This window comes from Triticum aestivum, chromosome 5A, assembly GCF_018294505.1.
Source record: "Triticum aestivum cultivar Chinese Spring chromosome 5A, IWGSC CS RefSeq v2.1, whole genome shotgun sequence".
NCBI lineage: Eukaryota > Viridiplantae > Streptophyta > Magnoliopsida > Poales > Poaceae > Triticum > Triticum aestivum.
Window position 1 is genome coordinate 469,504,133 of NC_057806.1, and position 23,145 is coordinate 469,527,277.

General features: G+C 40.9%; 3 protein-coding genes across 3 annotated transcripts; 2 read left to right on the plus strand and 1 right to left on the minus strand.

The window, feature by feature from the left end:
• Positions 1-274: 274 nt before the first annotated feature.
• On the plus strand, positions 275-10,270 carry LOC123104078 (uncharacterized). The gene is made up of 9 exons (XM_044525799.1): positions 275-627; positions 2,536-4,995; positions 5,090-5,775; positions 6,289-7,543; positions 7,653-7,990; positions 8,495-8,683; positions 9,352-9,461; positions 9,711-9,802; positions 9,898-10,270. Exons 1-9 carry the CDS (start codon positions 465-467, stop codon positions 9,933-9,935), a joined length of 5,331 nt encoding a protein of 1,776 aa, XP_044381734.1. The 5' UTR covers positions 275-464; the 3' UTR covers positions 9,936-10,270.
• A 762-nt stretch (positions 10,271-11,032) lies between these two features.
• LOC123104082 (probable ribosomal RNA small subunit methyltransferase B) lies at positions 11,033-17,959 on the plus strand. Its single transcript, XM_044525803.1, has 20 exons — positions 11,033-11,260; positions 11,344-11,394; positions 11,780-11,830; positions 11,899-11,949; positions 12,082-12,236; positions 12,603-12,716; positions 12,818-12,883; positions 13,405-13,488; positions 13,568-13,654; positions 13,973-14,064; positions 14,164-14,224; positions 14,402-14,458; positions 15,037-15,097; positions 15,344-15,451; positions 16,020-16,138; positions 16,345-16,416; positions 16,545-16,630; positions 16,724-16,820; positions 17,408-17,558; positions 17,674-17,959. Exons 1-19 carry the CDS (start codon positions 11,152-11,154, stop codon positions 17,540-17,542), a joined length of 1,656 nt encoding a protein of 551 aa, XP_044381738.1. The 5' UTR covers positions 11,033-11,151; the 3' UTR covers positions 17,543-17,558; positions 17,674-17,959.
• Positions 17,960-18,034: 75 nt separating this feature from the next.
• Positions 18,035-23,145, minus strand: LOC123104081 (cellulose synthase-like protein E6). The gene is made up of 7 exons (XM_044525802.1): positions 22,883-23,145; positions 20,856-21,174; positions 20,543-20,683; positions 20,222-20,353; positions 19,385-19,597; positions 18,705-19,277; positions 18,035-18,620 (listed from the first exon to the last, which is right to left on the minus strand). The coding sequence occupies exons 2-7, from the start codon at positions 21,075-21,077 to the stop codon at positions 18,075-18,077; spliced, it is 1,827 nt and encodes a 608-aa protein (XP_044381737.1). The 5' UTR covers positions 21,078-21,174; positions 22,883-23,145; the 3' UTR covers positions 18,035-18,074.

Consider the following 23,145-nt stretch of genomic DNA (forward strand, 5'->3'; position numbering starts at 1 on the left):
CTTGTGTGCATATGTATTTTAGCCAATGTTGAGGATATCACTTATCAATAACTTATCGGTCGATCCAAGATAAGAGATAAATCATCCGGTTTATTAGCATATCGGCCAATTTATCATTGGATTTATCTTATGGGTCAGACACGGGTAAACGATTGTGTTGGTAACTGCCCCCTTGATGATGTGTTAAAGGATGCTATGTGTAAAGACATGACGTGGTTGCAGTGAGTGAATATAATCCCAGCTTTATGTCTCTCTCTAAAAAAAAACCCACCAGGCATTGGAGGACCGCCCGCTTGCGGCTGTCTGGCTCATCAGATTTCCCTCTCCCCCTCGCCCCGATTCAAAAATTTCGTCGCCCATCTCTCTTCCCCACCCCGCTGCCGATCCATCTCCATGCCCAAACCCTAGCCCCCGCACCCCTCCTCCGCCCCCGGCCACCTCCGCCACCGCTCCGGCAGCCGGCCATGGAGAACCTCTTCATGCAGGTCTTCGAGCGCCGGGACTGGGTCACCGGGCAGATGCGCCAGCAGGTCGATTCCCACGCCGAGTCCCTCGCCTGCGCCTTCCTCGCCGCCGGCCACCGCCCCCCGCCGTGGCTCCTCCCCTCCTGCGCCGCCGGTCCGCAAGGTGCGTGTCCCCTCCCCCCACCCCTCCCCATGTTTGTTGGCGCTCTGGCCGCTCCCTCGCCAGGGTCGGATTGGGTTGGGTTGGGTAGGGGATTGAGTAGTTCATTGGTGATGCAAGCCTAGATTTCCCCGTATTAGCTAACACGAGGAGAAAATGTGGTGTTCTGTGGAAGCGAGCCTACGCACCTGCTCATGCTACCTTCCCTGCAACAAATTCCACCCTGTCTAAAGTAGCCGTGTGCAGTAAATCTGGACCAGGTATTAGTTTTATAGCAAAAACAATAGGATCGATGGCCATGCATGCGAAGGGCCTGTTGGTTGTGCTAAGGAGATCGACAATGTCCTGATGCTAATTTGGTTATTAAGATGTTCATTTTGGGCGATGTATGCTTTATATTGCTTTTCTTGCGGAATACTAATGGAGCTAGAAAACATGAGTGTTCGAAAACTAGTGGAACAGACTTTTGTCAGGCTATGATTAGAAACTTCACAGATGGTAGCATCGTCTTGCTTTGATTGTGACTTTGTGAGGTATGCCTGTACTATGTTTCTCCTCTAAATTGTGTCTACAGAAACCATTTTGTTTCCTTGCTAACCCCAGATATATGAACTTGTAATGGTTCTAGGTGTCAATGAATAAATGAACTAGAAGATGCCATGCCATATGCTCATATTCTTCAGTAGACCTTCCTTTTAGCTGGTGCAATTCGTGTTATATTGCTGGCTGAATGATGGATCTTAGCTATTTTTCTGTTGTTGTCTGCTCATCTATTGCCAATGCTTTCATTACCACCTGCTTGCTTGCCATATTCTGTAAGAGCATTCAAGATTTTATACCTGGTATTCGGTGCAACAGAAAGTTGTAGAATGCATTTTAGCCCAAATTGAGGTTCTTTTCAGCTGTATGTTATCCTAATAGATCTTTACATTTTGTGTTGTTCTAATAGTTCTTTACATTTTGTGTATGACACATCTCACCCTATAGTGCATCTGTAATTTTCAAGCAAGTGGTTACTTACGGCAAACTAAAAAGAACTTGAACTATCACAATTGTGTCCCTGCTGATTATTAATCGTCAATGTTTAAGAGCGAGGAAGATGGTCAGGGAGTTGACCCTGTTGTTGTCCAGAGTCCTAATGAAATGGTTTTCTGTTTAGAGAAACTATTCATGTGATGTACTGTAAGTTTGTGACATACTGTGTAACTCTGCGGCGATTTCATGATTGCGGTCGTGTTGTTATCTGTGAGAAGAAAGGCTAAATGAAGCTACAAGTGGGTGCGGCAAAGCGCGCCTGTTCCTCTAGTATTAGTTGCATCCGAAGCAAGTTTGAATAAAATTAGTTAAAAGATTTGCTTCCTCCAAACTGCAAGTAGTTTCCTGAGACCAAAAGATTTGCTTCCTACAAATCCGCAAGTACTTAGTTTCCTAAGAACAAGCACCGAAGGTGCAGATTGCTAGTTAATCCCACGTAATTAGCAGCCTACATAACTAGTACTGCGTTATTTACGGATGCAGTTTAATGCAAATAACCACCCAGGCTCATTTTAGTGGGCCATCTGATATGTCTTTGGTTTAGCGTGGTTCAACATTCGTACAGGATTAGCCATTTTGTTTTGTTGGGAAATCCTTTTATGTGTTGGATTGGGGAATTTCGAGTGTGCCAGTTTGGTGCTGTTGGTCCTATAACTTGTTTGTTTATTAGAACCCGAGAGGGACACACCTGCAGGGTGCTGGTTATAAGCACTCGTGAGTTACTAACTGGTTGGCTAGTGATTCTGAAATTTGCTGGAAATACACCGATTCTTTGTCTATTTAGCCTTTTGTTCACCATTGGTGTCCGATTTTACTCCCTTGCACATTGCTTTTGACACCTTCTATTCGTTAACTGAACTGCTTGTTTACTTGTAGAGCTAAATGGTAAACCAATTGTTCCGGGGTTACTTTTCGCTGGAAGCCAGATTACTACACCAGCAACCAACAGAACTGTCTTTCAGCCACCAGCTGTGCCTAGTATTTCACTCAGAAATGTGGTGGTTCCAGATGGATATGCTGGTCTAGACACTATTTGTGACACCATGGATACTAACCAACATGAAGTGCCTCAGCAAAAACAGGTTTCAGTTGACCAGGAGATTGTTGAGGCTAATTCTGATGTCAACATGTTCTCTGTGGTAAAGCGTTCCAGGTCAAGGCAGCGGCATATTGAAGATCGCTCGCGTGAGAAGGGTCAAGCTACAAATAGTGGAACCAGTGATGTTATGCAAGACAGGATGCAGAGGTCTGAACTTGCAACTGCAGGTTCGAACGAAACAACTGCATCATTATCCTCCAAACCATGTGGTGATGGTGAAAACAATGCTGGAACAATGGCCTCTTTGCCAGGTCAGGAGAAAGGTTTTTATGCCAACCAGGATAGATCAACTGAATTCGTCAAGTGCAGTAAAGATGGTGATCTTGGAAATCAAGGAGTTCAGTTAGATTGTTCTCAAAACCAGATTGTCAGTTATGATAATAATGTCAAGGTTTCTGTTAGAAGTTCTTTTGAAGTGCAAGTTACAAGCAGTGTGTGCCATGCACTCCCTGAAACTTATCTGTCGGTTGAGCCAAAAAAACTTCAATTTGATGGTGTTGAATCAGTTTGCATGAATTCTGCAAGTGAACAGACGATGCAGCAACCAGTATGTGCTCTGGAAGGTGCCAATCTTGATCTTGCTGAGGCACATCCCTTAAACGAAGACCCATCTTCTACCAGCTATTCTCAAGTTCCTCGTTCTACGGGCAGATTATTGCTTGATGGTGTGGAATCAGGATATTTGAACCCTGACAGTGCACCAGTGAAGCAGCAGCAGAAAAGTGCTTTGGAATGTGCCATTCTTGATCTTACTGGCGTGCATTCCGGAAAGGAGGACCAATCTCCGACCACTTTACTTGAAGTACCTAATCCTACCGGCATACTATTGGTTGAAAGGGATACACTGCACACTGCAGAAGATACTGAAAGACTAACGAGACCTGACAGTTCTTCACATCGGATCATCACTCGGAGTTCTGTGTCTTTTGAACAACAGTGCTCTGATTCTCATGTTTCACATCCTCCATACAGTGAAACTTTGCAGTCACCTACCCAACTAGGTGATACTATTTTTGGGGCTCCTGCATCATCACAAATATTGCCGGACAGTCTGTTAGAGGAGGCCGACAGTGAGGACCTCTCACATTCACCTGTAATTGAGGTGGATAACCAATGCTCCCAATTGGAGTCCACTGAATGTCCAGAGCAGCTTCAACTTCAGACTGTAGAAGATACTGAAAGAATAATGAGACCTGACAGTTCTTCAGATCAGATCATCACTCGGAGTTCTGTGTCTTCCGAACAACAGTTCTCTGATTCCCATGTTTCACATCCTCCATACAGTGATACTTTGCAGTCACCTACCCCACTAGCTGATACTAGTTTTGGGGTTCCTGCATCATCACAAATATTGCCGGACAGTCTGTTAGAGGAGGCCGACAGTGAGGACCTCTCACATTCACCTGTAAATGATGTGGATAACGAATGCTCCCACTTGGAGTCCGCTGAATGTCCAGAGCAGGTTCAATCTCAGACTATAGAAGATACTGAAAGAATGACGAGACCTGACAGTTCTTCAGATCGGATCATCACTCGGAGTTCTGTGTCTTTCGAACAACAGTGCTCTGATTCTCATGTTTCACATCCTCCATACAGTGAAACTCTGCAGTCACCTACCCAACTAGCTGATACTAGTTTTGGGGTTCATGCGTCATCACAAATATTGCTGGGCAGTCTGTTAGAGAAGGCCGATAGTGAGGACCTCTCACATTTACCTGTAAATGATGTGGATAACCACGGCTCCCAATTGGAGTCTGCTGAATGCCCTGAGCAGCTTCAACCTCAGACTAGTCCTTTGGGTGACGCTTATAAAACAAGCCTCTCTCCTTATGAAATACAAAGTAATGACACACATTCCAATGGTTGTGCTGTTGTAAATGTCTCTGTATCTGAAGAAAATCACTTATCTCAGGAGCAACATTTGTTGGCCAGAACATCTTTAGAATTCAAGGAGACCGATGTGGAGACTCCCTTTGGCCATGCTTCCCCAGTCACACAAAACGAGACACTCAATGTGAAGGCAGCATATGATGGGGTCAACTGCCGTTCAGGAAAGTTGGATGATGTTCAGGTAAAATTGTCAGCTTTGACCAAAGCATGCAACATTTCTGTCAGCAACAAAAAAGACGAGTGTGCAGTGCCAGAAGTTATGAGCAGTGCTTCAGCTAGGAGAACCGGCGAAATGCACTCAACTGAAAGGAACAGTATGACTTCGGCCGAAGATCTGCAACAAAATGGTACCATGCTTGCTATTTGTTGAACATATATTTGCTAGTTTTTTTGGTAGCAAAAGTTATTGTGCATGTCCTTACATTGTTTCTTATCTTGCAGGAACAGAACAAAAGACCTCTTTTCTTGAGAATGCTGTTAAAGAAAATGTTAATTCATGTACAGCAGAAAACGATAAACGGAAATTTTCACAACCTTCTGTTCAGTACCTCTTACGTAGTGCAGCATCACATGAGAAAATTAATCTGCTCAAGTCAGACAGAAGCAGTGCTGCTTGTGACCAGAAGAGGTCTGTTCAAGATGGAGTTAAAGGAAATGATAGTTTGTCATCTAAAAGGAGAAGAATAAGGCGCCGATCAGACTTTGACCTTTCCAGGACATCTTGCACAAATTCATTGTCTCTGAACCACCAAGTTGACATTGCTGGTCCTATGTTGACTGCGACAAATTTCTCAGAGAAATCCCATCCTTCGAGTCCTTACTTCTCAAGGAGTTCAGGATCCTGCAAGAGCATGTCTCTGGCATCAGAGGGGGGAAATGCTGCAAGTGATGTTTATGGAAATGGGAATTCTTCACGGGGAAGAAGAAACGCAACTAGCCTATTAAATGTTGTCCTTGATAACTCTCCTACTGCAAGCACCAGCAGGAGAGCATTGGAGGGAAGGATCTTCAAAACTTCTCAAGAACAGAAACAAAATAAGTTGGAAGTTGACTTTCTGACAACGACTGCTGCTTTGCCTTATTGCTCTGGCATCCTATCTCATAACGAGGAAAACTGCACACAACAGGTATGTGCTCAGCAAGTGCACCGGACTACCAGTTCCCTTTCCTCTCTGAATAATATAAATGTTTATTTATTATGGAAGAACTGGTTATATTTTTTGCTTGCAAAATATGTCATGAAGTAGTAAACTAGTGGTAATGCTCAGTCTGTCTGCATTATTGGTGGAGCCTTTTCTTTGGATGCTTTGCTCTGACAAATTCGCAAACAGTCACGTAGCTTCTCTATTTCTTGTTTTTATTATCTCTCTAAGGGATAGCTGATAGGAATATTCATGGGTATTTCATCACGATTTTGTACTGATGAACATACAAATTCCGTGCCTGGCAAGTTTGTAACATCCATGTTGATTTGATGGCCCTTCTACAGTAGTACTGCACCCGTTAGTATTAGATTTGATTTGTTGGCATTTATAATTGGTAGAGTTGGGTAATGTGCACGCTTCAGTCTATATTGCACTTGCTATTTTATGTGTGCTAGAAAGTCCTAGCGTATTTACTGTTGTTCTTTTTGTTGGCAGGAAGGTACTTGCTTAGAAGGTCAAGACCTAAATGTCACTGCTGCAAGTGTGGCAGACCAGGAAATGGCTCTTGAGACGGATAACTTATCATCTCCAATTGCAATATTAAATCAAGAAAATTATTCTGGAACGGAACCATTTACTCAATTCCCAAGTTATGCTTTAGATCAACATGGTGAACAAGCATCTGCTCCGAATGCACTGTTTCATGGGAAATTATGTTATGGATCCAATGTTAAACGTGGTAGGATATATAAAAGTTATGATCCAAAGGGACATTTGCTGCCTGGTGCTGCTATTTCAATGCCAGTATTCGAGAGATTTGATGTTCCTGGCCAATTTGACAGCCCAATTATCGGAAAAAGGTCATTTGAGTCCCTTCACGATTCTTGCCAATTAGGCACCATCAGCTCAGGTCCTCCAAACAAGTATAATACCAACACAGCGAGTAGTTTGCATCAGCTATTGACAACTATGTCACCAAGAAAAAGTCGCAGCGTTATGGGCTCTTTTGGATATGGATCGGAACTTGATTCGTTTTTCATTTCTGATGACGTAGCCTCGTGCTCTTCAAATGCTAGCAGCAGACAAGAGATTAATGAAACTCCGTTGACTCCGTCAGTTGAAAAATATAGCCTCCAGAAAATTTCATCAAGATGTGGATCTGGTTCAGAACATATGGATTCTATTCCTGAACTTAAAATCTTCCGAATTGATGAAGATAACAGTATTCTGGAAGAAGATGAGTACCAAGACATGGCTCCTGGATCTGTGGATGTGAATTACTCATGCCAGCGGTCCTCTGAGAGAACAGCACTTCAGGATATTACCGGATTATGTCAAAACAATGGAAATTCTCCATCTCTTTCGATGAGATGCATGGATAAAGATAAAGGTAACAGCATAGGCTTGAGTGCAGAATCTGTCAGTCGTGAGCTCACTCATCATTCAAATATAAAAAATGATAGCATTAAGAGAAAATACAATCACCCTACTTCAGTTAAGAGAGAAGGGAAAGCATCCCGTTCTCTTCATGGCAGATTAGGTACGACAGAAATAATCAGTAGCACAAATGGAAGACACAGGAGTGAAGCAAATGTTGACAAACAAGGCACGGCAGAACTAAAGAGCAGAAATGGAAGACACAGGAGTGAAGCCAATGTTGATAGACAATCTAAGCCTAGCAATATTGTTTCCAATGTGACATCTTTTGTACCTCTTGTAAAACAAAAGTTGCAATCTACAACAGTGTGCGGTAAGAGTATCTGTTTAATTGCATTACTTATTTCGAACTATATGCTAAATCTACAAATGTTTGATGGTGCTCATAAATGGCTTCTACAACTGGGGTTGCTGTCGTGCAGTTAAAAAAGATGTTAAGGTGAAGGCTCTTAAGGCAGCTGAAGCTGCAAAACGTCTTGAAGAGAAGAAACAAAAAGAGCAAGAAAAACGCAAAGCGGCTGCAAAAGCAGAGCGTGAAAGACTGAAGCAAGAGAAGGAATTAAAACAAAAACTTGAAGAGGAGCAAAAGAAAAAACGAGAAGTTGATGCGGCCGCTAAGAAGCGGCAGAGGGAAGAAGGAGAAAAGCGGGAAACAATGAAAAAAAGAAAATGCATGGATGAAGCTCGAAAGCAACAGAAGCAGCCTATGGATAAACAACGAGGCATGAAGGATGAGAAAGATGCTCGTCAAAAAGCTTCTGTGAGTATAAGCTATATATATATATATATATATCTTATTTCTTCCTTTTCCCTCCTCAAACAGTACTCTTTAGAAAATACTCCCTCCGTTTTTATTTACTCTGCATATTAGGTTTGACTGAAGTCAAACTTCATAAACTTTGATCAACTTTATAGAAAAAAGTATGAACATTTACAATAGCAAATCTATACGATGTGAAAGTGTATTCAACAATGAATCTAATGTGATTGATGTGTTATTGTACATGTTAATATTTTTGTCTAAAAACTTTGTCAAAGTTTATAAAGTTTGACTTTGACCAAAGCTAATATGCGGAGTAAATAAAAACGGAGGGAGTATATGTTATTTTTGTAATTTGAGTGGCAAAACTCTCAGATTGATCATATGAAATTTGTAATAGTATTAGATATGCATAGGGGTTTCAAAATATACGGTTCCCAAGCGTCATGTGATATATTCTCAAACAGAGGGGTATTTGTTTTTTAATATTTAAAATCATGGCAGGATAATATGGAGCCAAGGAAGAATTTGGTTGATGTAGGCAAAAGCCAAGTTAAATCTGACGAGGCTACTGAACATGCCCTTCGATACAAGGCCAATGAAAGTAAGGATGAGAAAGGTGTTGCAGTAGATGACAGGAATGCAAGTTTTGGATCTGATGCTAAGGAAAATATCCTGAACAGTCTTGAGGAGGTATGCTTTTTTTATTTAACTTCATCATGCAGAATGTTTCTTCTGTAAATCTGCATATGTTGGTACTACTACTCATTCATCTTTGATAATGATCCACGACTGACAACGACGGAGATACACCCCAGGCCTGGGGGCCCAGGGCGCTCAAATCCTTTCTTCACTGTAGCAGCACGTCCACTGTCTGGTACTGTAGTGATACTGTAGCAAACTGTCGGTCTGGGCCTTGGCCCAATCCTGGCTACGCCCCTGGTTGACTGATATGTTACATGCTTGCAAATAATAACAGTATTACAAGTCAATATACTCGTATACAGATATACTAATGGAAGTTCTTTTGAAATGGTGCATGATAGTAGCTTCTATGCCATAATGCATGCCCACTGGTTTGTTATTAACATGAATAAGAGAAGACTTTGGAAGACATGAGTAATTTTTCTCTCCATTTGAGGCTATAATTCTTGTAAAGCGGCAAAATTGTTAGAATGTACAAACATCTGCAGCGTCATTGCAGCTGGGACAAAGCAAAAATATGTTGTCAATCTCAGCTGTTTTGATTTCTCGTTTGACTTCAGTATCAGTTTGTATGCTTTTCATGGATTTCACTCTAGTATCAGCAACCACTCTAATTTTTTAATCCTCTGCTCTGATGTTAATGAAACTTTTGCCAGTCCTACACAATGACTCCGTATAAAGATTCTGATGATGAGGATGATGATGATTATGACGAACATGAACAAGAAGCAAGGCGCAGAAGGAAATTTGTTCCTTCTTGGGCTCGGTACGTGAACTGACTACGGAATTTTGCACATAATTGACAGCAGGATTCTCTGTTTTAATACTGATAAGCATTTTGATGTTAATGACAAACTGAAAGTATCTTCCGCTGTGCTCCTTCAATAAATGGCGTACTCCCGCTTGCTAACTTTTTTCTGAATATAAGTGTTTTTTTGGGGGGTGTTCATTGTGCTTCGTATTGGCATAGTACCTCGAGCCTGCTAATCACATAGTCTTCATGTTCAATTTGCAGAAAAGAAAACTTGGATAATATCTTACTATCCAATAAAACATTAGACCCTAGAGAAATATTTGCACGGAAGCTGTCCTTCAACATACCTGAAGGTAATGTCCATTTCATTGTTGCCCTTTGTCAACAAATTTACTCCTATAATTGCTAGTGTTGACCTTGTTGCCTCCTTCCTACCTGTTGTGTGCAGTCCTTTCGGCGCCCGTTCCTCAGCGCGGCTTAAGATAGCCTTCGATTCTATTTGATGAAGTAGTGGTAATATTGTCATTGCCGTTGTTCCTCTGGCCTCCATTTCGCCATTGGCAGTCAGTGATGTGTATAAGCTGACCAGCAATCTCTTTTGTAACCTGTAATCTAGGAATGATCTATGTAGGAGAACATTGCTGTACCACTTGACTACTTAGCTAGCATCGACCATTGCTTGGCAAAGTTATAGTTTGTTTATAATGGCTTCCGTCACATTAATTTTTTGACGGGGGTTGAGTATGATGTACTATCAGAGTGGCAACATGTGTATTAATCAAGGTCTCGGGAGTAGCAGGAAAGTGAGCTCTTTTGTCCGATGAGTACAGTTGGACTTTTTTTTTTGTGCACATCACGGTTGGACTGTTTTGCAGTGGAAATTTTCATTTCATATTTTCTAGTTAGTGTCAACTGCAACAGAAAAGCGGGCATCAGCTGCAAGCGTATGGAAGATGGAATTTGATACGGCAGTAGAGAAATAATCAAGTTTTTTTTAGACGAGAAATAATCAAGTAGTACAGTCAAAGAGAAGGAATGGATGATACTAAACTACAAGCAGGGAAGAGGCAGCAGCGATGGAGAGACTGGTGGCCCATGGCAGTGGGACGGCCGTGATATAGAGAGAAGACAGCACACGGCCCTTGCAGCAGCGACAGATTGGTTTTTAAAATTCATGAATTGGTTTTTGAATTTTGTGGACATTTTTAAAAGTTCATGAACATTTTTTGAGTATGCGAACATTTTTTGATTTCCTGAACATTTTTACGAAATCGTGAACATTTTTGAAAGTTTCACAAACATTTTTTTAATTCCTGAAATTTTTTATGAATTTGCTAACATTTTTTGAAACTCAACATTGATTTCCCATACATTTTTGTTCAAAACCGTGAATATTTTTTCAAAATCACAAACATTGATTGAATCCACATACATTTTATGATTTCTTGAGTATTTTCTTTCAAAATTCATATTATTTGGAAATTTGGAACTTTTCGAGGGGACCGCTGGAGAGAGTTTTTTTTTGAGACAAAGAGAATTTGTATTGAGTAGACGTCAGAGAGAACAAAGTCCAACAGGGCCTCCACGAGGCCCGGCCCGGGCCCATCTTCATATTATCCTCTTCCGTCGCCTTCGTTCCCCCTCGTCTCCCTGTCCGCTCCCCCTCCACCCCGCTCTCCGCTCCCTCCAAAACCCCAGCAGAATGGAGGCAAAGGCGCTCCCCCTCTCGCACTACCGCGCGCGGGCGGGCTCGCCGCTCCTCCTCTCCGCAGACGCCAGCTCCGCCGCGCGCAAGGGCTCCGGCGCGCCAGGTACTCCGCATTCCTCCATGGAATCTCAGGCTGTTCTGCTCGGGGCTAATCGGGGATTGTTTCGCCGTGTGTGTTTCGGGTAGGCAGGAGCAGGGCCTCGAGGTATGACGCGGGAGCGCCTCCGAGCAGGGCAGGTACTATGTTGGTAAATTACTGTATTCTATCCCTGACATTTGTTACTCCATATTCAAATTGCTTTACACCTTCTTATCCGAAAAATGGGTTGACTCTCTGGTCTCTGCATCAGTGTGATGCACACAGCGATAATTATTTTATACGTGTAAAAAATTAGTAAATAACCAAGGGCCTCACCTAATGCGAAATCACGCTCTGGTCATATCTTTCTTTTTTGTGAATACTGAAAAGATGCCTGTATGAGTGAATTAATGTAAGATCAAGCAAAGTACAAAAGCTAGGAATGGCACCGTTAACAACATGATCCTCCCTAGTATAATACAGTATTGTTCTTCATCTCTATGTTAAGCTGATTGTCTGATCCAAATCTCCTGTGCTTTTTAGGGATGAATGGAGTTCCAAAGCTTAATCCCAAATTCTCCACCAGAAGAGCAGGTGAAGAGCGCCGCTTGAAATAATGTAGCTAAGTTGCTCACTTTAACCGATTTTCTGTGTTTACGCAGGGACAAGTAAGGTTCCAATTATTAATTTCGAGGTTTCTCATCACAGAGCAGGTAAAATGTTAATGTTATGATTTTTTCATTTTGCTAATAATATTTGCCTTACTTGTATGAATCTCTGGTGGGATATAGTTTATTGGATATTTAATCATTCATAATGTTTGTGTTGTTGCCATGTTGGAGCAGTTGCAGCGGTGAGGTTGCTAAGAGCTGATAAGGGGAAGGCGTTTGTTGATCTTTTAAATGAGAAAGCAAACGATTCTGGGGAAAATGAGATGGGCTATGTAGAAAGGACGTTAGGATTCAGCACACGACATTTGGATGACAGGGATATAAGATTGGTAAAATTCATATATTTCACATGTTGAAATGTTTGTTCTGTCTACAAATTTCAGTTTGTTTAGGGGCACTTGCACTATGTTGGGTTATTGCTGGGAAATAGGAATATAATGCTGTAAGAGAAACAACTCCTTTGTTGCAGCAGCATAATGATGTCATCTGTATTTGATGAACATATAGCTAACTGGTTGTCAGTTTTGTTTATTCACTTTCTTGTATCACTATACCTGTGATACAGCGTGTCATGATAAACATATATTGCACAAATGGCTCAGTAACAATGTAACAGTATATAACACACTAATATGACTTCTCTATCCATGCGTAGGAATTCAAACCTTCTGATTCTCTTATGGTTGGATTGTTAGGTTACTGTCATAGTAGCTGGAACTGTACGTTGGAAACGCTACATTGATTATCTTATCATGTCACTCTGTAGTGAAGAGAAGGTGTTCAGCAACATGGAACCGCTGCTGCTGCAGGTTTGTCCTATATTTCTTACAGCATATAATCTCATTGAATACCCATTGCAGAAGTTTACTCCTGCTTGTAAAATATTTGAGGTTAACACTTCTGATTTCAGATATTGCGAATTGGCTTCTTTGAAATTCTCAAACTTAATGTACCAGCTTATGCTGTCGTTGATGAGGTATGTTGAAGTATTTAACATGTACCGGAATTAAGTTAGCCCTTTGTTTGTTTTTTGGTTGACCAGAATGTTAAATGCGGCAAGTGGTATCTCTTAATTAAAGTGATTTCCTTCCTGTTTATTTAAGTTCAAAAGAACAAATGTGGGCATGTGATACTGAGCTCTTTCTCTTATCATTTCATAATACAAAAGTTACGTTAAATGCTGTAGATGGTTGTGTTTCTGTTCTCTGATAGTTGGCATGCTGGATATAAATTATTACGATAATAGCCAGTATGCTACACCAGAACCCCCAAAAGGATGATATGGTTCCCTGTTTTAATATCCTGAAGGTCTACCTTGTTACTGTTCTTTGTTATATGGTGGTTTTCATACTTGGTGTGTCCATTATTTGAGATTGACATGTAGTATTATATTATTGTTGTCAGTTCTACTAAAGTCTGAAGCCAATGTCACCAGACAATATATTTGCTTTGTTTTCAAAAGGAACCTGATAATGTGTCTTGCAAACCGAATTTTAGAATGTAAGGCTCGCGAAAGTAGCTTTAAGGCCCGGTGCTGGGAACATGGTGAATGCGATTCTGCGTAAACTTCTGTTACTGAAGGTAAAACCTGGTGTACTCAGACTAATCAGTAGGGTTATGCTGTAAGCCTGTAACATTATTGTGTTGCTTTTATAATTAGGAGACAGATTCTCTTCCTCTTCCAAAGATAGAAGGTGATGATCGTGCCCAAGCTCGTGCTCTTTCCATAATTTATTCTCATCCTGTTGTAAGTTTGCTTTACTTCCTAAGCTTTAGTTCTCATCATGTTGTAAGTTTGCTTTACTTCCTAAACTTAGTTGACTTCTGTTAAAAAAATTTAAAGCGTCAAATGCTTCGTTCGTACAATCAATAGATCTACTGCACTGTTGATAACATTCGAATTAAACTCATGCGGTCATGCCTGTTTTCAACCAATGTCCTTGTTAACTGGAGTAATGTACCTGTGGGGACTTCAATGTACTTGCTGTTTCTGACGTTTCGTAAGAGCATAATATAGGATTGGTAGACATGTTTTGTAAGCTGTAATATGTTTTCTGCTCTGCAGTGGATGGTGAGAAGGTGGATTCGATTTCTTGGAAAAGAAGAAGCTCTAAAATTGATGAATTGGAATAACAGTGACCCTTATTTCAGTTTAAGGTTTTAATTTTTAAGCGTGCTCTTCTGTGAATTGCAAATTACCTGCTCGGCTGCTCTGTTTATGCGTGTGTTTCTGATTGACTGATCTTTGTGCCATAGGGTGAACACAACAAATGGTTATACAAGGGATGATCTTGTTAACCGATTGGAAGATTTGCAGGTACTTATGTTAATTCTTAGTACCTGAGTTCCATCCTATTTATGGCTAAGGTAGGAAAAATATAAGAGCCATGCTATTTATCTACATAGGATTTATCCAATTTAGTAGTCATGTTTGGGTCATACTCTGCCTTGATTATTTGCATTGGATTTCATCACTTGATTTTCTTTTGTGTAGGTTCACTATGAAAAGTCAATTATGGACGAATTTGTCCGCATTCGTGAGGGCATGCAGGTAAGGAAGCTGAACAGTTAGTTCCGTGATCACTGCACAACTGGTGTTTGCCAAACCAATGTGTTCTATTCATATCCTCTTAATTTCTTTTGGAACACAATATGTTTAGTATGCTTATAAATAACACTGTTCAAAGTCTTCTAAATTGGATGTGGACAATAAGATACCACACTTGACTTCAGTCCAAGGAAGTGAGACGCCGGGAGCTAGTAAAAATGAATGTTTAAGAAATAAAACTGAAATACTGCATTTCGATACTATTAGGTAGAAAGGAAAGGATAGCGCCATACTTCTGGTGTCTTAAGATATTATTTTGATGCTATTGCTATGGAGCACAAAATACTATAATCCAGCATACATTTCATTTTAGAAAATTTAGTTGTGTATCATACAAGTTCATTTATATTCAAAAAGTAACCTGTGCAGCATTTGTGGGCACACAATTTCCCCAATTCGCCCTTAATCCATAAGAAACTCTAGTGATTTTTAATTGCAATATTGCATTAGGAATGCCCATTTCTTATAATGCCTCTCGAGATACTGGCTGGTATCTTGATAGCGTAATTTCTTCCTTGCAGGCAGTCTTACAAGCTGGATTACTGAAAGAAGGCATGTGTGCCGTGCAGGATGAGAGTGCAGGCAAGTCGTGAACGTTACTTATTGACCACCTTTTATTTATTACAAATGGGATTATGATATTCAAATGATTTTTACTAGGACTACATGCTGATGTAGAAAGAACTATTCACTATTATGCTTTATACTCCATTACGTTAAGTATTTACCCTTTTCCCTTATACGGTTCCAAGTCTTGGTAACAACAGCAAGTTTCAATTGAAGATCGCTATAGATAACCCGCACTAAGATTTACAGAACCTATTGCAGGTTTTGTTGTGTCTGTGGTCGATCCACAACCTGGGGAAACAATCATGGATTGTTGTGCTGCACCTGGCGGGAAGACTTTATTCATGGCATCCCGGCTGGCAGGACAAGGTGAGAGATTAGAATGAGGGAGTTCAATTTTCTGTTGATATTGCAACTGGAGAACTGTGGGACCTTGTGCTAGTGTTTATCTTTTCCTTTCTGGCCATGCATCTATAATGTGTTTTGTTAGTATGCTATATTTTTGCAAAAAACTTGTGAGCAAAATGCTCAAATGAATCACTTTTCATATGTTATTCTTGACAGCCTGCTTGGGGTGCTATGCACCGCCGGCATAATCGGTTGTTATGACCTAGTAACGTGTGCCAGTGGCTGCCGTTGTTAGCTTAATTTGTCAGATATAAATCAACCAATGTATTACATTTATGTCCTTCAAATGTAGCATCTGATGCTATTTAATGGTTAGCCGGTATAAAAATTCTTCACCTTTCATCTCCACTGAAAACTAGCATTTGTGAATGTATACATTCCACACCGACAAGAAAATAGTACTCACAGGTCCAGAATAATTAAGTTCTACCAGATCTGATCTTGTTAAAACATTATGTCATCGATGCGGAGCGAGCTTCTAAGTCTGGAATACATAGTATACTTGACTTGATGATGTGCTATTATACAGGGAAGGTATCAGCTCTTGACATAAATAAAGGCCGCTTGCGAATTCTCATGGAGGCAGCAAAGTGCCACAATCTTGATGATATAATCACTGATATCCATGGTGATCTTCGACTATATGCTGTAAGTTTCCAAGAAACTTCATAATTACTAGTCCATAAAAAGCCTCAAAAAGAAAGAGGAAGTCCCGTATATCCAAGAATAATGCACCGCCAGTGGAAATATTTATCAGGAATATGCCTATTGACTATTACGGACTTATGGTTAATGTTTTATCCACGCATATGATAAGAAGGCTTATGCACATGACACGTAGACTTGTATTGCAGAAGGAAAGCACTGCCAAATATGACAAGGTATTGTTGGATGCTCCATGCTCTGGGCTGGGAGTCCTTTCCAAGGTAGCTCTCTTTATCAAGTTCACTGTTTTCGAGAACTTCGCCATCACAGAGCATTGTACTGATCCGAATCTGGAGTTACAAGTTGGCAAATTTTGTGATGAACTAAAGTCACCTTTTCTGTTCCCAAGAGGGCAGACTTGCGTTGGAATCGACAATTTGAAGATCTGGAGGAGTTGGTGTGTTTGCAAGATGAGCTCCTTGATTCGGCCTCATCGTGAGATTCTTGCTGTTACACGTTTTTAAAATTTTGTGCAAGCAAATTCATCTTGACAGCATCTAAGATTACTTTCAATGATTTTACTTGCAGATTGGTAAAACCTGGTGGTATACTAATATACAGTACATGTTCCATTGACCATGAAGAAAATGAGAACCGGGTTACTGCTTTTGTTCAGAGGCATCCGGTAAGAGTTCATATTAAAATTATCCATCGATCCTTCACAAAAGATACGAACTCAATATTCAATTGATCTAGGCAATATGTCTGTCCTTACAATTCGGGGTCCTGTTGGTAACTTGGTACTATTAAGCATGTACATTGTTTCTGCCCAAGTATTATTATCACCAAAATTCTACTCCCTCCGTCCACGACAATAATTATTGAACGGAGGGAGTAGTTTTCTTTTAGTCATAGCATGAACCGAACTTCAATCCTTATCCAGCAATTGGAAGTCGCTGCCATTCCCACTATATGTTAGCCCTCAGTTCCGATTTAACAATGATATAGCTGCACATTTAACTCTCCAAAAAAGTTTACACATTTAAGCATCCTGTAACACTTGTTTTATCTGTAACTGAACAGTCTATTATCATTTCTGGAACCTTACTGGTTGGTTATGTTCACTGTCCAAATCAGTTCTATAGATATACAATCAAAAGAATGCAATGAAACATTTCGTGTTCTTTCCTTACTCAGTGATTATTGCATGTTAGACAACATCCACTGACATCTAATCATGTAGTCTATTCATTTTACTATGATATGCTACAGGAGTTTACCCCACAGGGTGTACAAGGATTTGTTCCTGCAGAATTCATCACAGATGATGGTTTCTATTCCTCAAGTCCAACTAAGCACTCTCTGGATGGGGCATTTGCTGCTCGTCTTGTCCGGTCAATGCACTAGGACTCCCTACAATTAGGTGAGCATAAGAAGAACCAAATACCAAATATATTTTCTAGTGTTCATATGAACTGAATTTCCCCTTCAAGATGTTTATCTGACACATGCTGTAAAAATTCTCTTCCCTCTTACAGTTTCTTAGAAGAAGGTAGTCTTCTGCGCTCTGTGGTCCATCTTGCTTCTTGGACTGCATGCAGTAAGTTGTATAATAGACAGCAATGCTGAGGTCATCCTTATAGGCATGCTCCATCATTTTGATGTTGAGTGACACAATAATGTGTGTTGTGAGCTAGATGTACCTGGAGTTGTACCTGCTGGATACCTAAGCATGTGTATTAGGTAGGCCCTAGTGAAATTATCTGATAAAGTATGTTTGTTATGTATTATTATGTCTTGCACAGTACCAAGTGATAGTCTCAAGGTAGATGATCATACATAAAAGTACGTCTAGAAATTTATCAGATGAAGTGTACTTCAAGAGAACCATAATTCTATAAATATAACTTTGTTGGACATCAATGCCTCTTGTAGGACCTTACACTATTGGTACGAGCAGAGCCAACATCGCAAAGCTAATAGAAGCTAATGTAACTGAGAACGGTATTCTGCCTTTGTCCTTCCTCACGAGCATTGCTTCATAGAATGGGATATTGGTGATCACTAGCATTCCACACAGAATGAGCTGGGGGGAAAATACATTCAAGAGTATATTCCGGCCACCTGTCAGAATTTGACTAAGCCCTCCGACCAGACAAATAAGGTTGAGTAATGCGACAGTTGCAATGATCACATATTCTGGAGCTGATGACCCGAATTCCATGATTTCTTGCTCGTATCTCTTGGATTCGTTTTGTTCACTTACCTTTGATGTAACTGCAAATGTCATCTTCGACAGTCCTAGTAACTTCCGGACAGTGTCAGTCAAGCCATAGAGATATGAGGTTATTCTTCTTACCATCCACATCCTTTGTTCGTTCCACCATCCTTTCAATGTGTCTCCACATGATAATGCCTCATACAGGCTATACATATTCTTCACACATAAGACATATATGAAGGGTGTGATCCATGGACTCGTAATCTGAATGACACAGGAGGACCGTATTAGTTTTAATAGAAAGCATATGAAACTAAATTGAGGCTTTTCCTATTATGAAAACATTACCTCTGGGAACAAGGAGATGCCTTTGAGGAGAGCTAGTGAAGGAATGATGACATAATATAGTGTTGGGATTGAATTGGGTGCCCATAATCCATAGATTGAGTAGCCCATTTGATGCCGTAACTTGATTTTTCCATGCCCAAACATGAAGGGGCAGTATTTTGAAAGAAAAATTGAGAAGCTACCTTCGCTCCATCTCTTGTGTTGCAGTAGTGTCTGAGCAAGTGTTGTTGGAGCTACACCCAGAAATGCTGGTCTTGGAGGATTGCTGTGGACTGACTTCCATCCTCTGCAATGTATTTCCAGTCCGGTGATTATATCCTCTGCTGGGTAACCATATTTGATCCCAATCTCATCTCCCCACTGTGTGTCATGTTCATACGTGGAGGCTGCTAAAGACTTCGCTTTCTCTTCAATCTCATCTATGTTCTCTTGTGTTTTGTCTTTGATTCCTCCGTCCCAGTCCTCCTTGTAGTCTTCGGTGAACCTCCTTCCGCAAAGGATCTCCCTTCTGTGGAAACATCCAGTGCCAACATACATAGGGCCACCCACACTATCCATACCACCCATCAATACCTTTAGATTGAGTAGCTATGTTAGTGGTAGAACATACATGCACAATGATTGCTCATATTATGAAGAACATGAGAACGCAACTGAAGTTATAGTTTGACATCGCTGACCTGATTGGTTACTTGGTGGGAGTTCCCATATATATTATTCTTGGTTAAATTGTTATAGTTCTGGGGGAATTGCACAAATCCAATCTTGTGACCCATTTCTTCATCAAGGAAGAAGCACAGTGCATCTCTGATTGTATCGCAATTGTTGGAATACATATCACAGTCCACATTCATGATGATAGGGCTGTTGCTTATCACTGATGACACTCTTATCTGCATTTTAATAGAAAATTTGTCACATTTAGAAAAAATCATTATGATCATAGAATTCCAACCTTCCATGGAACAATTGTGAATAAGTTCTTTTTCATTTCGCGCTCTATTTTGTGACTTGGTTTTCGTTTGCTATTTTGCTTGTTTTTGTTGTTGGACGACGCCATATTGGCAATTCTTGTAACTCAAATGATGTGCAATTGGGTGCGCTTTCAAGAAAAAATGTCTAGCGGTAGGGAACAAGTTATTATTTATATCTAAAACCAACATATTTTAAGCTCACATTCATTACACGTATTTCACAAAATGCTACTCGTACTAAAGAAGTGGAGAGTTTTGTACTCCCTCAACTCTACAAACAATCCAATGACACAAAATGAATTATTAGGGTGTGAATTCCATGGTACAATTTTCTCAAAGGACAAGAAATTGCATGACAACATTTTGCTAATTTGGTTACTCTTGCAAACATTACTGTTTACTTAAAACTTCAAAATTATGAATTAGAATATGTTTCAACTAATATGCTGCTAAGAATCAGTATAAGAAAATGGGCTAATGAAAACTATAAAATTTACAATAAATTGTATGCTTAGTACGATGTGGCAAGATTATTGAGTGCACCAGAGCATTCATTGCCCCAGCTTTGAAATTATGGTGGTGCTGAGGCCGCTTCTCCCGTGCCATGTATACAAGTGTTGGTAGCACATTTCCTTCGTCATCATTTGCATTTTTGTCTTTGCCCTCTATCAGAATCTAGCAGAAGAAAGAATTATATAACTTGAAACTCCCAAATACTCCATCCGTCTCATAATATAAGAGCGTTTTTGACACTACATTAGTGTAAAAAACACTCTTATATTACGGACGGAGGGAGTAGCATGCAAGTTATTTACTCCAGAATCATGCAAACCTTTACTCAAATTTTGAGGGCAGGAAAGCTACCTGAACAGTTGCTTGGTGATTTTTTGAGGTATTTTCTTGATCCCATTCATGAAATCCTTTATCATTTGCTTTGACTTCCTCCGAAATTTTACCTGACAAAACAGCTGTATCAATTCTCTCAGTCATAGCTTCATACATCTCCTGCCCAAAAATGAAAAAAAGTCAGTTGTCATGCCAAATGCTGAGCACTGCGGGTAGGCTGCACTTAACATTAAGCATCTCATCTAGTCACATGTGTGTGCCATGTCGTTCCCTGTTCAATAGCCATTTGATTACATGTGTTAAAGAAAATATGTTTGGAAAATCTGCTTACCCTGATAAGTGACCATTCCTCTGGGCTGCACAAATCTTGATGCCCATCTGACTCTGAGAAGTAAGCGGCTGGTGACCTTGGCTCAATGTTATATCTCTTGCAGAATGGTATCCAGTGCTTTGCAAATAAGGAGGCCTCCCACAGAGCATAGAAAGTGAGAATCGAACCTCCGTCGTCCGAAAGGTACACACTAATTTTTTCGGCTGGGTAATTGTATGCCATGAGCGATAGGACGGTGGAGATGACAAGACTTGGTGGCTCTGAGTGTGGATCTGCCGTGCATACGAAGATATCCACACAAGGTAGCCTCTCTCAATACCTTCTCCAAGTGACATAGTAACTGTGTTAATGCTCAGTGCGGGAAGTACATGTTTTAAAGCAGTAGAACCATACACCTGACACCCTTAAACCTTCAAAACAAGTCCCTACTTTGGATCTTGTTTTGGCAGAAATGAGTCTGAAGTACTCACTCCCTGGTTTATGGGTTGAGCGTTTAAGGGTGTCTCGAAATCTAAACAGATGATGGAGATGGACCCTTTAAACTGCAAAAATAATAATATTGATATAGGTCCCTTACACCCTTAAACCTCAGTGCAGAAATGTGTCTCTAAATCTAAACAGATGATGGAGATGGACCCTTTAAACCGCAAAAATAATAATATTGATATAGGTCCTTTAAACCACCATTTTTCTTTTCTTAAGATAAGCCCTTTAAACCGGAAAGGAGGGAGTGTCTACCTTCTTTTCTATAGAAAAGGCCGCTCAGTCTAGCACTCTAGCTTATTTATTTACCTTCTAAGTTAGTGAGCTCTGATCATCAATGTAAGCCCTTTGGCGTTGATAATGCCTTATCTTGCAATCATAGTTCTAAACAATCTGATCATTTGCTTTAACCCTTTGTACCATAGAATAGAAACCCTTGTGCTGCATTCTAAGTTTAAAAATCAAAAGCATCAAACTTTTGTCTAATTTGTTAACAGAAAGATAGTTATATGTTATTTGGCCTGCGTAGCTTTAAAGCTCTAATGCAGATTCTCAGTGCACTTAGTGTTGTGTGGTCTGAAACTCATAGGCTGCCATCTCTGGGCCATCTCGTTGAAGTACAACATATTAAGAAATAAGAATAACCCAGAAGATAATTAAATTTAAACTGCAGAAAGGTCTTACATTAAGTTACAAAAGGAGTACTAAATTATGAGAACTAGAACACGACGGGCTCATACCTATGCAAAACACCCATTAGAAATTGCCCGCTGTGTTTTGTTAAATCCGGTACATTTCTTTTCTTGAATATATGGTTCACTATTGTGAGTTGTGACACTGGTCTCGTGTACCTAACTGAGTCCAAGAGCTTCAAGAAAATCAGCCAACATATTGAAATATGTGGCATGTTCATAGCATCTACAGTGGACAGCCCGGACATGACACAGACATGAGAGAGAAGAAAAATGTAAGCCAACCGGACCGGACCCCACAAATCGACTCATATATCCAGGCTGTCACCGAATCCTCAAACTTGACCCATATGCGGGGAGGATATGAGGGTGTCTAGGTGTGTCTTGGCAGTCCACCAATCATATGGATTAAACCGACTCCATCCCCACCAATCATGTAGATTAGACCAAACAATTTCGGGAACATATTGCACGCACGGATAAAATGAGGGTTCAAAACGAACACGCCCGACTATCCGAACGCGTCCGTGGACGTATGATAGGGCCAGATTTGCACATTGTGGTTGTATACGCTCTCATCGTTTATGCTCAAAAAAGCAAGTTAGCTGTTTACACTATTGACCTGGTGAGTGGTGGCATGTATTGTCACAAACTCACAATCCGGGCGGTGTACAGGCTAGCAAATAGCGTTGCTGTCAGCTCCATTGCCATCGCGGGACTAGTTTGGCTTTTAACAGCCTGTCTATATAAAAAATATGCGCATATAAAATCTGAAATTTTGGAAACAACCAAAGTTTCTTGTCGTGGCACAGCCGGAGCCCGGAGCATACAGCCCCCGGACGTGGTGCGTACCTGGCGGCGAGCCTGTCCCTGAAGGGGCGGCGGCGGAGAGGGCTCCAGCGCACGGACTGCGTGACGGCCCAGTAGGCGGCGTACCAGAGCTCCGCCGCCAGCATGCCCAGCCACGCCGCCCTCCCCTCGCCGGCGGCCGGCACACGCGTCGCCCGGTAGTAGAGCAGCAGGAGGATCCCGGCGGCCACCGTGACGGCGTGGAGCCTGTACACCGCCCGGCCCCCGTGCGTCTCCGTCTCGAACAGCCTCCTGCTCCTCTCCAT

Bases quoted from the DNA above. Each gene is read 5' to 3' on its own strand.
- LOC123104078 (XM_044525799.1), top strand. From the start codon at position 465: ATGGAGAACCTCTTCATGCAGGTCTTCGAGCGCCGGGACTGGGTCACC. The intron at 628-2,535 runs GTGCGTGTCCCC...GTTTACTTGTAG, and splicing joins CTGCGCCGCCGGTCCGCAAG to AGCTAAATGGTAAACCAATT. The intron at 8,684-9,351 runs GTATGCTTTTTT...AACTTTTGCCAG, and splicing joins TCCTGAACAGTCTTGAGGAG to TCCTACACAATGACTCCGTA.
- LOC123104082 (XM_044525803.1), top strand. From the start codon at position 11,152: ATGGAGGCAAAGGCGCTCCCCCTCTCGCACTACCGCGCGCGGGCGGGC. The intron at 13,655-13,972 runs GTAAGTTTGCTT...TCTGCTCTGCAG, and splicing joins TAATTTATTCTCATCCTGTT to TGGATGGTGAGAAGGTGGAT. The intron at 16,821-17,407 runs GTAAGAGTTCAT...GATATGCTACAG, and splicing joins CTTTTGTTCAGAGGCATCCG to GAGTTTACCCCACAGGGTGT.
- LOC123104081 (XM_044525802.1), bottom strand. From the start codon at position 21,077: ATGGCATACAATTACCCAGCCGAAAAAATTAGTGTGTACCTTTCGGAC. The intron at 20,354-20,542 runs GTAGCTTTCCTG...TTCTTCTGCTAG, and splicing joins ATCACCAAGCAACTGTTCAG to ATTCTGATAGAGGGCAAAGA. The intron at 19,278-19,384 runs GTCAGCGATGTC...CTCAATCTAAAG, and splicing joins CCCACCAAGTAACCAATCAG to GTATTGATGGGTGGTATGGA.